At 38.9% G+C, this 14876-nt stretch overlaps 1 protein-coding gene across 1 annotated transcript; it reads left to right on the top strand.

The window, feature by feature from the left end:
* Window positions 1-327: 327 nt before the first annotated feature.
* FAM98A (family with sequence similarity 98 member A) lies at window positions 328-13945 on the top strand. Its single transcript, XM_031060496.1, has 8 exons — window positions 328-471; window positions 1948-2082; window positions 4900-5084; window positions 6506-6586; window positions 7894-8010; window positions 10423-10590; window positions 12074-12197; window positions 12276-13945. The coding sequence occupies exons 2-8, from the start codon at window positions 1980-1982 to the stop codon at window positions 12824-12826; spliced, it is 1329 nt and encodes a 442-aa protein (XP_030916356.1). The 5' UTR covers window positions 328-471; window positions 1948-1979; the 3' UTR covers window positions 12827-13945.
* The last annotated feature ends 931 nt before the right edge of the window (window positions 13946-14876 follow it).

Here is a 14876-nt window from a genome sequence, read left to right as displayed (position 1 = left end):
TCAGTAGCATCTTCAGGAGGTAGAGGCAGAGAAGTTGCCACTGTACATGGTAACATTCTCCAGGAGGAAACCTTTGATGATGATATTTTGTGACATGGTCTCTGTGATGGTAAGTTAAGATGCACACAAATTCTGAGTTTGCTCTGGTGTTTTCAGTGTGGTTCTTGCTACAGTTCAGTCCAGGAATCACCATTCCATGAGATCAGCACTGCAGATGTGTTGTGGTTGTTCCTCTCAATATGCATCCAGCATAAGATAAATCTGTCCAAGGTCACTGGTCACAGCAAAGATTAATAAACTGTGCTTTTGTTTTCCCTCTCAGTTACAAAGGTCCCTTGTTAGACGACGGCGCGCTGGCTCAGGTGGTCTCCCATGGAGCCAGCTCCCCTGAATTCACCAAACTCTGCGCTTGGCTGGTGTCTGAGTTACGGCTCTTCTGTAAACTGGAGGAGAACGTGCAGGCAACCAACAGTAAGTAGTCATAACTCCAGCACCAACATGCACTTAGTGTGTGTTCCTGCATGCCACAGAGATTAGGGCTGGCCATATCTCTTGTACCAGGGAGTATTGTCTGCACACTGCCAGATTTTGGATGTTTTCCACCTCAAGTTTGCCTGATGAACAGCCAGTAGAGGTTGAAATAATAGTGGCAATCAAAGAGTCTTTCTTCTGAAGTTAGCTTTTTCTGTTAATTTTTCAACCATATTGTCTTTTAAAGTTCTTAGATGGATTTAGGGAAACATTAATGCTAGTGAGGTTTTTACTAGATTGTGAGAATACTTTTATTTCAATGCTTTTATTTGTAATTTTGATGTCAGTGTACTACTGTTCAAAGTAACATTCTTGTGACTACAGTAATCATATCTTCTTTTTACTGTTAGTTCTCTTAACTCTGTGCTTGCTATGAATTTTTGAGAAGGAGCCTGAAAATTATTGTTTTTCATTTTGGTAGAGGAAACAAACTATAGCTTTCAGAAAAAAAGTTAATTTTGATCAGCTAGTCATGACAAATTTACAGATCAAATTATTAAATTGGTGTGATAACCCACATTCCTGAATATCTAATATATTAACTCATAATGCCTTTATGAGCTTAGCTTTGTGTTTACTCAGTGGCCAAAGGTTGCTGCCTTTTACCTCAACGTCTGTTACTTTCCTTTCTCTTTTTGACATATTCATTCTTTCTTCTTTGAGTGTATTTCATATTCTTTCTCTGTAACAACACAGTATCTCACCCCTTCTAATAGTACAAGGTTCCTATTTTTTGTTTTATGTAAAAATACAATCCAGAAGTCTTCCAACACCTATCTCAAATTCTTTAAACACAAGTGACAGAAACATGTTAGCTGGGGTACCATGAAGTCCTACCCTCATTTTGTATGTCTTCAGTTTAGGAATAACAGAAATTTGGGGGTGAAGTCTCTTTCCAAAAGATAAAAAAATGTTATTTCTCATCACTGGTGTGTTTTTTTAACCTAACAAATTCTGATTAGTTTCAGTAATTTTTGACAGAAATATCAGTCAAAAGTTTGGTTTATGTGACTTCCTTATTTTTAAAGGATATTGATATGAAATAAAATCAGTTGACAAATGTGAGCTTACAGGGAGAAATAATAGGAAAAAGTGAGAACTCATAAGCCACATTTATTATTCATGATAGTTTTTAATGTCCTCTTTCCTTGTAGAAATTGCCAGTGCCTGTCTGTTGTAGCTTGGAAAAGCTGTCAGTGAAGCATACTTTTATATTAATGGAGCATATCATGGATCCAAATAGGTTGTGCTGTGTCTTGCAGGAGCCCAAGAAATGCACTTGACCTCCATTGAAAATGGGACTTAATGTTAAATAGCAACTCGCACAAAATACGTATTTTTTTAAATAGCTAATTCATTCTAATCATACCCCCTATATATTAGCAGTGAATGAATTATTATTCTCTTCTTTCTAAGGTCCAAATGAAGCAGAAGAATTTCAGCTTGAAATGAGTGGGCTGCTGTCTGAAATGAACTGTCCATATGCATCATTAACATCAGGAGATGTGACAAAACGCCTTCATAATCAAAAGAACTGTCTCTTGCTGCTTAGTAAGTTAAAAGGATGCTTGCAAGCAAACCTGATTTTCTGCAAGATTTATAGTATTGTTTCTTACACTTAATGAGGTACTGGTTTCTTTACCACAATGTACTACAGTGTAGATACAGTAAAAATAATGCATATTTTTAGGTAATTTACAGCATCAGAGTATTATACTTCTGGGTTTACCAGTCAATATGTACCAAGTATATGAGAGAAAATACTTTGAATGTTAACCTTTTTGACATTCACGAGCAAAAAGCCTGTCCTATCACTTCCCAAAAGACACAACAAAGAGGGAATTATTTGAAGACTTCTGCCAGAATTTAGCTGCTGAACTCTACTTAGCATGGTTGTAAAAATGACCACTAACATCAGATGGATTGTAATTTTAGAGGCTCCCAGTGTGATGACTTGCAATGTGCAACAAAACTTGAATTTTCCTACACAGACAGCAGTCAGAATTGTTAGGAAAGAGAGAATGTTTTATCCCAGCTCCCAGTTCTTTTGATCAACATCCTTAGTAAATAGCTTCACTGTTGCTTTCTGCTGACTGAAAGGAAATTAACATTAGCAATGGTGTCTTTCCTTTTCCACCCATCAGATCTCAATAGCTGAATTGTTTTTTTTTTCTCCTTATGAAATGTTAGAGGAGAAGAAATAGTACTTGAATTTGTAAAAGGTGTGTGATATTAATTCACATTACAATAAAAATATAAGCTTGAGTTAGAAACTGTAGTACTAATTTTAATCTAATTTTAAAATTAAGATGAAGTAATTTTTTATTTGCTTCCTCAGTTGCTGCTGATTCTTTAACTTTTCAAAACAGAAATTTAGTTCTGCCTTCTTCTGAGATACAGGAGCCTACTCTGTAAATAATTTCTTGTATTTCAACAGTAGGAGAAAGATGATTAGACTTAATCTGAATATTTCTTATAGTGTGTTTAAAAATGTCAGATGAAGTGAGGTAGTTGTTTCATTTGAAATAGTTTGTAGCTCAAGCGATCTTCAGCTTGTTTTCTGTAAGCCAAGCCATTCAATAAATTTGGTTTGTCTGTGACACACTGTTTATCCCAGAGGTCCTTTGGGATGTACATTTTGGTAATATTCAAATGTGAAATTGCAGTAGTGCCAAATTCCTTTTTTGTGTACCACCATAGCTGCATAGCTTTCTTTAGCTGTGTCAAGTGAACTTATTAGGTATCCTGTTGTATGTGAGCCATAAAACTAGTTTTTTTCAGGAGAAACAGGATAACCCTCTGTAGTGAAATGCCAGGGTATTTTACATTTTAATGAAATACAGCACAGTTTGTTACTTGGAAGATGTAGCGGTATTGCTGGGAGATGAAAGCACCAAATAAACCCAAGTAATTAGGATTGATTGTCCTAATACGCAGCATCACTAGAATACAATGTTAGGCACTAGCATCTGCAAAACAAAAAGTACAGGAGTTTCAGGCTGGTTCAGAAAAGTTGTGCAAAAATAGAATAGCTATCTAAAGAACATTCATCTTAGTGATAGACTTAAAAATTTCTGTGATTGTTAGGGGAGATTGAAGACAGCTTAAATATGATCTGTAAATTTTTGAAACAAAATTCTCCTGCTAGTTTCTTTTTCAGTAGGCCTGAAAAGAGTGTAAGTAATTGAAAGTTCAATGTAAGAAAAACCTGTATAAAGTGTTGCTGAAAGAGCTTACAAAGGATGCTTCACTGTTTTACATATTCTAAGAATTTTTTTATTTATAAGGTATTCTGTATCTTTAGGAGACGGCATTCTAGAGATCATTAAAATGCTGTGTTCTTTTCTTAATCTTTTTATCTGTCCCAGTTTTATAACTAATGAGCTTCTTTTGTATATCCGTGGGTTTACTTCCCTGCTCACAAGTGTGTCTGCAGTATCAGTTTTTCTTATTTTTAGAAGTGTTTATGTATATTATTACTATGGTCATTGACTATGATTAAGGAGAAAAGCATTGTTAAACTTGTGCTTTTTTTAAAATTCAAACCTTAAAGTTTTGACACCTGCAAACAATGGCTGTTTATATAATTGTAAATTTATATCGCTGTAAATGACACCTGATGCTGAAATTCTGGGCATATATGGTGTTCAGAAGTTGTGATTTTGATTTTTCTCTTTTTGTTTGGGGAAGGAGTTACAATGTGATAGTAGGCTCTTACAGTTCTGATATTGAAGAAATTTCAGCCATTCTAGCTTCTATTTCATCAGTCACAGCCTTTCTTTCTGAAGTTATTGTAAACATGAATTCTCAATAGTACTTCTCGCTGGGATTATTCTTCCACTCTATGTTTTGTGTGGGGAAGTAGAGGAGATTGATTTGACATTTCACTTCTCTCTACTTGTTACCTTGCTTGTTTCCTAGAACCTCAAGAAGCGCTTGCTTGTGTACCCTAAAATACACATCTCAGTCCCTCATCCTGCTTGTTTCCATGGTCCTAATTTCCTGTCTTTGCTGGGCAAAACCTGAAGGAAAAGAGCTATGCACTGTTGAACTCTGGGATTAATACTTGCTGGAATCATAGGGATTTTTTCCAGGCTTTAATTGGTTGTACTAAACCTGTCCTCTATTTGTTGTGTTTCTAGCACTGAACTCAGTGATTGTAAATACCAGTGTTCTTGAAGATACAAGAAAATTAAAGATACAAGATATCTTGAAGATACAAGAAATTTTGTAGATACAAAATTTCTATCCCTCTCTCTATCCAAAACAGTCAGTTTGCACATTTGTTTGTTGAAGCACTTGAGTTTTCACTGGCTCTAAAATAACTCTTTTATATCTGATTGTCAAATCTAATTTTTCTTACCCCAGCATACCTCATCTCAGAACTGGAAGCTGCCAGAATGCTGTGTGTGAATGCCCCTCCTAAAAAAGCCCAGGAAGGGGGTGGCAGTGAAGTCTTTCAGGAGCTGAAAGGCATCTGCATTGCTTTAGGCATGTCCAAGCCTCCCGCCAACATAACGATGTTCCAGTTCTTCAGCGGAATTGAAAAAAAAGTAAGATCCAAAGGAAGAAAAATTTGAATATTTATGATGTTGTTGTTTTGATGGAAACTAGTTCTGCTACCTGGGTGAGATTTGCCTCTTGTGAAACAGCAGTGTTTGAATTGTGAAGGAGAGTTAATGTGTTTCAATGCATATACAAAGAGTCAGAATGTTGAAAATTATTTTGAAGGATTTTTCCATGCCAAGGCATGAGGTCAGAGGCTGTTGCTATCATCGCTTTTCAGGGTAACTGCTCTAGGTTTTGATGCCATCACTTGTTGCAGAAGACATAGAAAGTGCTCATCCTGGGCCTCAGGAAGAATGTTAAAGAGAAATGTTTTTCAAGAAATACACCTAAACAAATTTGTACGAGAACCTAATGTTTTAAAGATATTTTGGTTAAAAGGTGGTGTAACTAAAGTAAAACATAACACCTTCTCCCTAAGACTTCATCATTTCTTGTGATTCCATTTATTTTTATTCCTTGCGTGTGTGTGTTCTCCAGGCTGTTGTGATTTAAAAAAAAAATTATTTCTGAGTAATTTTTATAAATCAGAGGAATTAAGTGGAATGGACTGTCCAGTGCACAGACCAAAGGTTGGAGACAGAAAGCTTTTAAATCACATTTAGTCACTTAATATGCAGGATAGGGGAGAGCAGAACAGCAGATAGGGAATGGCAGAAGACAGTCTTTAACTTTGAAGAACAGATATGGGTCCCTTCCAGTGCAGAGTATTCTGTGATTACAAAGCTCCTCCAAACAGTGCTATTTGAAAACACTTAGGTTTAAAATCCTAAATAAATTTTGCTCAGTATCATTGGAAAACCAGGTCACTGAATGTGTTAGATCACATGCTGGAATGAACAAGTTGGTGGTTTTTTTTCCAAACTACTTTTGGAAGTTTTTGTCACTGCCACTCCATTTCTTCCCCTTTGAAGTCCTAAGAAATTTTGAGATGGGATAGATAATTTGTGTCCAAACTCCTAAAATGCAAAATAGTTAAAATTTCATACTGAAGATTTTTCTCCTTTTGATTGTATAGAGGAGGCCTTCTTTGGGTCGTTACATTTTACATCATCTTAAAATAAGCTTTTTGATACAAATGTGGGTTCTTTTCTGGATTAAAAAGATGATGTGTAGAATAATCCCTATGACTTCAAGAGTAGCAGTACCTCATGGTGTCTTTGTTTTTACTGCTGATCTATTCTATAGTCCCTACTCTTAATTTTTAAATAATTATAGCTGAGACTACCAGAAATCTAAAACCAGTTGCTTTCCAAAAGAAGTGTGCTCTCTGTTCCAGAGAAAATAACTTGATATTGGAGGTTGCTGTGTCATGCCTTTCACTGTCCAACAGTCCTCTCCTTTAATATGAATCTTGAAAAACAATTTTTTTTAGCCAAAGCTTATATTTTTATATGTCTCCTCACAGCTGAAGGAAACTCTAGCAAAGGTTCCACCTAATCATGTTGGAAAACCTTTATTAAAGAAACAACTGGGACCAGCTCACTGGGTGAGTAGTTGCAGGTATTAGAGCCCATTTCCCTTTTCCAAGTGTGCAAAGTATTGATCCTGTGTTTTGCAAAATGATTTTTCTCTTTCTGAAGACAAGAAGATAATTTCTTGCAGTATAATGTATATGTTGGTGCAATAAATGTACAGCAACTGATAAGATCTTAGACTCATGAATCTCTAGGTCCAGGTGCAGGTTAAACTTTTCCAAAATGAGAGACCTACAGTGGTGGTGCTGACCAGCATGCTTGTGCAGTAGCTTAAACCTTCCTCTCCTGCCCTTTACCAGCCCTGTCTGTGTGATCTAGTCCTGCTGAGACGGTGGCATGTCTCCTTCTGGGGCTTCGTCTGTTCATAATGTCCCCCTCTTTTTGTCACTTGGAGTAGTCTGCTTCCTTCATAGCCTCTCCAAGAGGCAGTGAGTATGCAGGTAGGAGCTGGGAGAGACATTGTACACCCAGGCTGCAGAGCTGTGATCTTCTCCAGCTGGGATTTGTCACCTGCTGTACTGGGAGCATGGCGCCTGGGTTAACCACTGCCGCTGCACCAGGCTCACAGCTGTGGCTGCTGCTGCACCAGGCTCACAGCTGTGGCTGCTGCTGCAAGACTTCAGGTCTCTCGTCTCTCTCACTTCAGGCTGAATCGCATCTTCCCCCAGCAGTCTGCTTCCGTCAGTGCTTGTATTGTTGAGACTGAGGGTGGGCCCCTCTGTTCTCCCTCCAGCTGGCCTCTTTAAATATACTTATTATTTCTGTGATGGTGCATATCTCACCTGCTGCTCTAACTAAACCACTGTCTGTTACCAGCTGTTTCTCATGATGGCTTTTTGCTGTAGGGCACTTTGTTGTTTTGGCTGTATGCAGACTGTGCTTTAATCAAGATCCTCTTGCAGTACTGTACTTACTTTTAGTCTTTATCTTTGCTCTGTCTTTATCCTTAAGCTTTCTACTTTTTAAGAAGGCACGAACATCCTGTTTTTAGGAGTTATGTATGCCGTTGCTTCAGCTTGTTGCCTGTAGTATCTTCTCACCTTTGTTTCTCTGTCCTGGTGGATGTTGAGAAGTGCCTCAGCAGTGTGTGCAGTTTTTGTGCTGTTAGAAATGGTAAAAGGCTGAATGAACATAAGCCTTGGAAGCTTCAGGAAAGTAACATCAGCAGGCACAGCTTGGCTGTGAGTCCATTTGACAAGGTAGATAATTGCAGTCTTAAGCCATGCATATTTTCTCTGTGTTATACTCTCTTTCGTCCACGTAGTTTATTAAGTAGAAACACTTTAATCTATAGATTGTTTGCAAATTTTTGTTTCAGGAAAAAATAGAAGCAATTAATCAAGCCATAGCCAACGAGTACGAAGTCCGAAGAAAACTGTTAGTCAAACGTTTGGATGTTACTGTGCAATCCTTCGGCTGGTCAGACAGAGCTAAGGTACAGACAGCTTGCTATGAAGTCCTGGTTGATGGTAACACTTTATAATAAGTATCTCTGGAAAACTGCATCATTGTTTTGTCCTTCATGAGTCCAAAATAATCACAGGAGTTGTCTGGTTTTGTTTTGAGTTTTAAAGAAGTGTATGACAATGGAAGACGAATAAAAATGTGTTACTTAAAACTGTTGGATTTTAAATCAGTCTCTAAAATGAGAAGTCAGACTGTATATAACTACACACCAAAGCCACTGGAAAAAGTAAAGATTACTGATCCAGCTGTGTTAAGAGTACCATGTGAAACATTAAGTGCTGTGTCTTATGTGATGGTAGAAAAGCATCTTCCTGTTGACCATCCCTTATCTTACTTTGTGCTGTCCACAGCAATCAGATTTCCCTAACTCAAATTGTGTCTGCAATCACAACTCCACAGATGCACATGAGAAAAGCTGCTAAGGCACTACTTCTTCTTACCTTATAGACAGGGTGATGATTTATGTGCCTCTTTTGTCTTTGAACTGTGCAAGTGGCTGTGACATGAGATCTGTTCTCCCTTAAGTACATGATACGTATTCTGCTTTTAGAAATAATTAACATGATTTCTCTATTTCCTATGTCTCAGAAAGAAATGACAGGGTTTTAAAAAATAGTAGATGTAATTTATTTTCCAGGACTAAACCAGATCTGCTAACATGGTGTTAAGTATACTGCTGATAGTGTTTGAGACAGAGTTATTAGTGCTAAACTGTGACACATAGAATCATTGAGTGTTTTTTTCTTGATAAGTGTTTGTTTTTTCAAAAAGCAGCTATACTTATTAATAAACTGTGACCTGTCCCATTTTGTTTCATCATCTGAGTAGGACTTCTACTGTTGTACTTTCTATTAAACCTTGTATTCTTCAGGCTTTTTAGTAGATGACTGAAGAACTAGCTGACTATCTAAGTATTTTAATAGTGAATAAAAATGAGCAAAAGTGTGAATTATGTTTTAAAACCAGGGATTTCTAATTCTGTTACAGCTTTGGCATCTTTATCCATGTGGTTTTGTGTTTTTTCTTAGGAATTCTCAGATACTTTTGAACTTGACTAGCTGCACAAAATATTTTCACAAAACCCACAAATTGTGTATATGCATTTATATCTATTAAAATGCAAATATTTTTAGAAGCATAACAATACAAATTTGGAGAATGTTGCTGTAGTATTCCAGAGACACAAAAGAGTTTGTTTTAACAGTAACTTTTAGCAAGATGATAATTTTCTTTTTTATTTGAAAAGTATCAGAATATAATCGTAAATTACTAAATAGCCACTTCTCCAGATGGTGGAAACACCAGGGAGAAAAACCCTTGCAGTCTATTATTAGGGATTTTTTTAAACTTAAAATTTCAAGTTTCACCTAAAACAGTATCATAGGACCAAAATACTGTGCTCAGAGCTCAGTCAAACTTACCAGGGAATAATACACTAGTAACTCTTGTGAATATTTTTGCTTCTACCTTTAGCCAGTGCCATATTCCAATTTGCTGCCTTTGGATGGAAAACAAGATTTTTTTTTAGGATTTTAAAATGTGCTTCTAAGTTTTTGCACTGTTAAGATATGTTGGGAAACCTGGTTTGCCTGTCCCCATTGCCATCATCTGCATTCAGATTGCAATCTGTATATCCTGACTGCATCACACACTACACTCTGTTGATAGATGTTACACTCTGAAGAGAGATGTAACTTGTGTAGTAACTCATGTGTGATAGCACAGATTTCTCCTGTGTCTCAGCTGGAAAACTTTTGAGGTGTTCAAGAAAGCCAGAGTGGTTAATGCTGAAAGGCAGTAGAGGAAGAGACATTGCATACAAGGCAAAGTTGGGTGTAGGATCTCATTTCTAGCTCTGCCAGGCCTCTTGGTGCCTTGTCTTTGTGAAAAGCTGACTGGAGTGAAGAGTGAAATGAGTTAACAGGACTTTTTTCTGCTAAGGGCTGGAGATGGGGTGATGCTGGCCCAGCTGGAATGGGTACAGGTCAGGGTGAAGGCACAGAAGGGGGTCTGGAGGCTAAACACAGATGTGTTTCAGTGTCTTCTGGATTTTAGCAGCAATTCATGTAACTATATGGCACACCTCTATTCTGTGTTTGACTGCCTGGAAATAATAGTTTGATGTGTATGTTGAAATTGTCAGCTCATTGGTGTCTTGGCATTTCAGTCAGAATTGTGTTTCCTATTTACTTAAGAAATTAATATGACAAATGCTAGTTTGATTGAAGTAATCCTAAGTTATAAAGTAGTTCTCACTGATTTTATATAACTTTTTCTTCTGTTTGCAGTAGTGGCTTGTTATTCAGTATTGATTTGATTCTTTTCATGAGATGTCCTATTGCTTTAACTGACTGGGTTTTATTTTTCTTTGCTCCAACAGAGTCAAACAGAAAAACTGGCCAAAGTCTACCAGCCAAAACGTGCCCTCTTATCTACTAAGTGCACTATATCAATTGCAAATCTCTTGGCAGCTCGGCAGGATCTGTCTAAGATTATGAGAACCAGCAGTGGATCCATCCGAGAGAAGACTGCGTGTGCCATTAATAAGGTACCTTTGGTGACAAATGTCTTGTTCTTTTAGGAATATTTAAGTAACTTGAATGTAGTAATAAATCCTATTTTTTTTCAGGATTGTAAGTGGAATTTGGAAATAAAGGATAAGAGATTTGGTGTTTATGTATTACAGATAATGTATCAGTGGATTATGGATAGTGCAGTTTCAGCTTTTGAGGTTCACAGTGTCCCTTCTTTGGGGCAGTAAAAATTGCTGAAATACCTTGGATTACTTTCAGTGGGAGTAGGCCTGCTCTGTCTTGCTAGAATTACAAAAGCCATTACTCCACTGCTACCTGATTCTGCCACGGTGTCTAAAATAACATCTACATAGTAACTGTTTCTGGTCTGTGTAAATAGAATGTAATAAATCACAAGGCAAGGATCCCACAAATTAGATTGCCCTCAGTACACAAATAGATTACAATCAAGTGTATAGTTCTAATAATGACATAGGAGAAAAATGACTTAGACTAAATAATTTAGCTTGTTTCAAAAATTATGACTTTACAAGAGTAATAGGCTCAAAAAAATATATATACTGAACTTGCAGCTCAGTAGCTATGTACAGCAGCATACTTGGTGCTTTAAAATTGTGGGGATAGGTGCATGCTCTTCTACCTTTTGAGTGCCAACTGTACCTCTGGTAAAGTTTTAATTAATTTTGGAGTGTGCTGATTTGGCCACAGCCCATCCTACCCAAAAAATTTCTGCACCATTTTAGTGTTGTTGGTGTGAAAGAAATTAAGTAGTAAGACAGGTTGACCCTTTCACCAGACTGTATGTATGTTGTAGTAGGAATGCAGTACTGCCCTGCTGCTGATGTATAATCTGTTAACTTATCTCCATTATCACTACTAAATGTTTTCCAAAACAGTAGTGTAAAATAGCAAAGTGGCCTACTTCCATTGAAGCTCCTTTGTTATATTTCTTCAAAACTTCAAGCAGTACAAATGTCCTGTCCCATTTTGACTTGCTAAATTTTTAAGGTCACACCATCCTTAGACAGGTAAAGACCTCTAGAATCTTGTTCCACTCTGATCAGTGCTCACACCTGTCTGTTGTTAAGTTTCTACATATCCTCACTGAAAAATAGAATTTGTTGCCCTTTATTTACCAAGTCAGTGGCTTCTACAGGAACTCAGAGCACTAGTTAGGAGAGAGAGTGTGTTGCATTGTACTTGTGCTTATTTTAGTTTAGCACTCTGCACTAATAAAGTGTTAAGTGAAAGACTGTGTTGGTGCTGCCCATGGTGGTGTGCCTGCTGTTTGACTTGTCTTGTTAGCAGTGCTTCAAGTACTAGATAATCCCTGTTTAACTTTTATTAACTGGACACAGAGGTCTGTCACGTTCAAACACAAAACTTGCCTGAATGTAAAAACCTTGGAGTGGGTGCTATCTGTGGTGTGTCTCAGTAGATGTGACTCTTGTGTGAGGTGTCACAACTCCTATGGCAGTTTTCCCTTTCCCTTTGCAGGTGCTAATGGGCAGAGTGCCTGACAGAGGAGGAAGGCCCAATGAAATTGAACCTCCACCTCCTGAGATGCCACCATGGCAGAAAAGACCAGAGGGTGGCTCGCAGCAAGGCGGTGGCAGAGGAGGCAGAGGTGGCTACGACTCTTCCTACGGAGGGCGGGGAGGTTACGACCACGGGGGTCATGACCGAGGAGGAAGAGGAGGCTATGACTCTTCGTACGGAGGGCGAGGAGGTCACGAACAAGGGAGCCATGATCGAGGGGGACGAGGAGGACGTGGTGGTTATGATCATGGTGGCAGAGGAGGAGGAAGAGGAAACAAGCTTCAAGGAGGCTGGACAGATGGCGAAAGTGGTGGCTACCAGGATGGCGGCTACAGGGAGAGCAACTACAGAGATGCAGGTTTTCAAACAGGTGGCTACCATGGTGGTGGTGGCTACCAAGGAGGAGGCTATGGTGGCTACCAGTCGTCTTCTTATTCTGGAAGTGGCTACCAGGGGGGTGGTGGTGGTGGTGGTTACCAGCAAGACAACAGATACCAAGATGGTGGGTCCCACAGTGACCGAGGGGGTGGCCGTGGAGGAGGGAGGGGTGGCCGTGGCGGTCGCGGTGGCCGAGGAGGTCAAGGAGGCGGCTGGGGGGGCAGAGGTGGACAGAACTTTAATCAAGGAGGGCAGTTTGAGCAGCACTTCCAGCATGGAGGTTATCAGTATAATCAATCTGGCTTTGGACAAGGAAGACACTTCACCAGCTGAGGCTGCTAAAAATTCACACTTCAGCAGAGCTCACATAATAGAAACCTGGTTTCAGAGGCCTGACTTAAATGCTGCTTGAATTAGTACAGGTTTGTACGCAGCAGGTAGAATCTCTTTGGGTGGGATGTTTTGCATAGAGCAAAGCACAATTTCATGTAGACCTCTCCTCCCCACCCACCTCTACCTGTCTGAATGAAAGACATTGTCACTACCCCCTGCATCCTAAACATCAACTAATAGCCATGCTTTTTGGATGTTGGACTGGTTCCCTCTGCTCAAAACACTTTTGTTCTAAATATGCCTGCTGTGTTTGCCTTCTATTTTGATTTGGAGAAATACCAAGACCTGTCAAATTTGTCTGTTATAGTACACAGTAGAACTTATGCATTTTCTCCCCCAAATCATTGTAGAGTTACATGTTCTAAACCAGTCTGGAGTGTTGCTTTTCTTCTTGCTGACCTCTTGTTTCAGTCACGATGCTGTTACAGTGCGTGTGTGCACGCACAGGGAACTCTGACAAATGGGGTTTTGTGTTATCTGAGCTCTACTGTGGATGCCATGTTCAGTAGCCTTATCTCCTGCTAAACCACGTTTTCCCACCTGCTCAACAATGAAGACTGACCGCCGCCAAAATCTGCAAAGATCATTTCAAACTAAGCTAAATTGTGAACCGATAGTGTGTGTAGGCCTGTAGTTAGGTGTAGCAATTCAAACTGACCTGCATCCATCCAAAACAAGTTGCTCCTCCTCCAAACCTAATTTTTACTTGAAATCAGCTAGAAGAAATGACAAACTGAAGTTTATTTTATTTACAAGTTCAATACCACTGGCTCAGCAAATCTAGGGCAATTTGTTTTGGGGGTTGTCTTTTTAAAGAAATGCACTACGGCCTGGGAAGATTAGTTCCTGCCTGGAGGAAGCCCTTTTATTATTGCTGCAGAAAACAAAACCTGGCTGAGTTTGGTGTTCTAATGTTTGGGTTTTTTTCTTTACTGAAAGCCACATAATGCTTCTTGCTGGGTTTTTTGTGTACATAAACATTGTCAAAAAGCTGTGAAAGAAAATGGCTGAAGGTGTGCTGTTGTATAAAAGGTGAGCAATAAAAGTATCTGTATGTTCTGTTTGCTTTAGTTTCTTTTCCTTGACAGTAAAAAGCAGTTGCTACAGTAGCTGGGAATTCATGGGGATTTCTGTCTTCTTCATCTCTTTTTTTATTGTAACCTATTTTATATTTTGTAGTTGTCCCAGCTGTACCATGCATTCTGCCCTTTGAGGGGCTGTCAGAACAGCAGCAGGTGGGAGGAACTGATGTTCAGTTGCTCTGACTTTTCTTCTGTTCCTCCCTCTGACCTGGTGTAGCAGCTCGTAGTACTCTCTTACTGTGTAAAGTTATTCTTAGGCTCTGTGAGCACGTGTCTTATGCTTCTGCATGCCATGTGAACTTGGTATGCTGCTTCCTGATGCTCTCCAGCCTTGTGGAAATGCAGGTTCTTGCTACCATGCTCAGATCACTGTAGCAGAGGCTGTGATGATGGCAGAGTCTACCTGTTTTGTCCTCGGGGGTAAATCCAGATTGATGCAGGCAGGAGGAGTTCCTTGGCTAACAGTAATACATGAGTATCTGAGAGAATCTCTCTAACACTGGTGTTGCTGTAATTCAAGGTAGTCATGTAACTAAGCTAAAAAAACACCATTTAGAACTGATTTGCCTGTATTTCATGCCACAGTCAACCTGAAAATGTTTGGTTTATTGCAGCCACTAGATGCTGCTAGTGATTCACGGGTTTGGAAGCAAAGGTCCCTGAGAAAGGCACTTGGGAATCTGACTTCATGCTTTTCTCCTTTAGTGTTTCAAACAAATCGAACAAGCCTGATAAGGGAAAAGCTTTCTGTATTGAATCCAGGTCTTTGAGAATCACTGATACAGATCTATCTGTGCCCAACACCGTTCAAATTATCAGCATCTAAAACTGAATGTTGCTGCTTCACAAAGGTTTATTGATGATTTCTTACAGCAGCAGTCTCCAGAGAAGGTGTCTCCCATGTAATA

The sequence above is a fragment of the Geospiza fortis genome, unplaced genomic scaffold (assembly GCF_000277835.1).
Source record: "Geospiza fortis unplaced genomic scaffold, GeoFor_1.0 scaffold41, whole genome shotgun sequence".
Lineage (NCBI taxonomy): Eukaryota > Metazoa > Chordata > Aves > Passeriformes > Thraupidae > Geospiza > Geospiza fortis.
The sequence above is the reverse complement of the archived record's forward strand: the minus strand, read 5'-3'. Positions and strand labels throughout refer to the sequence as shown.

Excerpts from the sequence above, each read along its gene's own strand:
- FAM98A (XM_031060496.1), top strand. The coding sequence starts at position 1,980 with ATGAGTGGGCTGCTGTCTGAAATGAACTGTCCATATGCATCATTAACA. Across the intron at positions 2,083-4,899 it reads GAACTGTCTCTTGCTGCTTA|CATACCTCATCTCAGAACTG; the intron begins GTAAGTTAAAAG and ends TTCTTACCCCAG. Across the intron at positions 12,198-12,275 it reads GCAAGGCGGTGGCAGAGGAG|GCTATGACTCTTCGTACGGA; the intron begins GCAGAGGTGGCT and ends GAGGAAGAGGAG.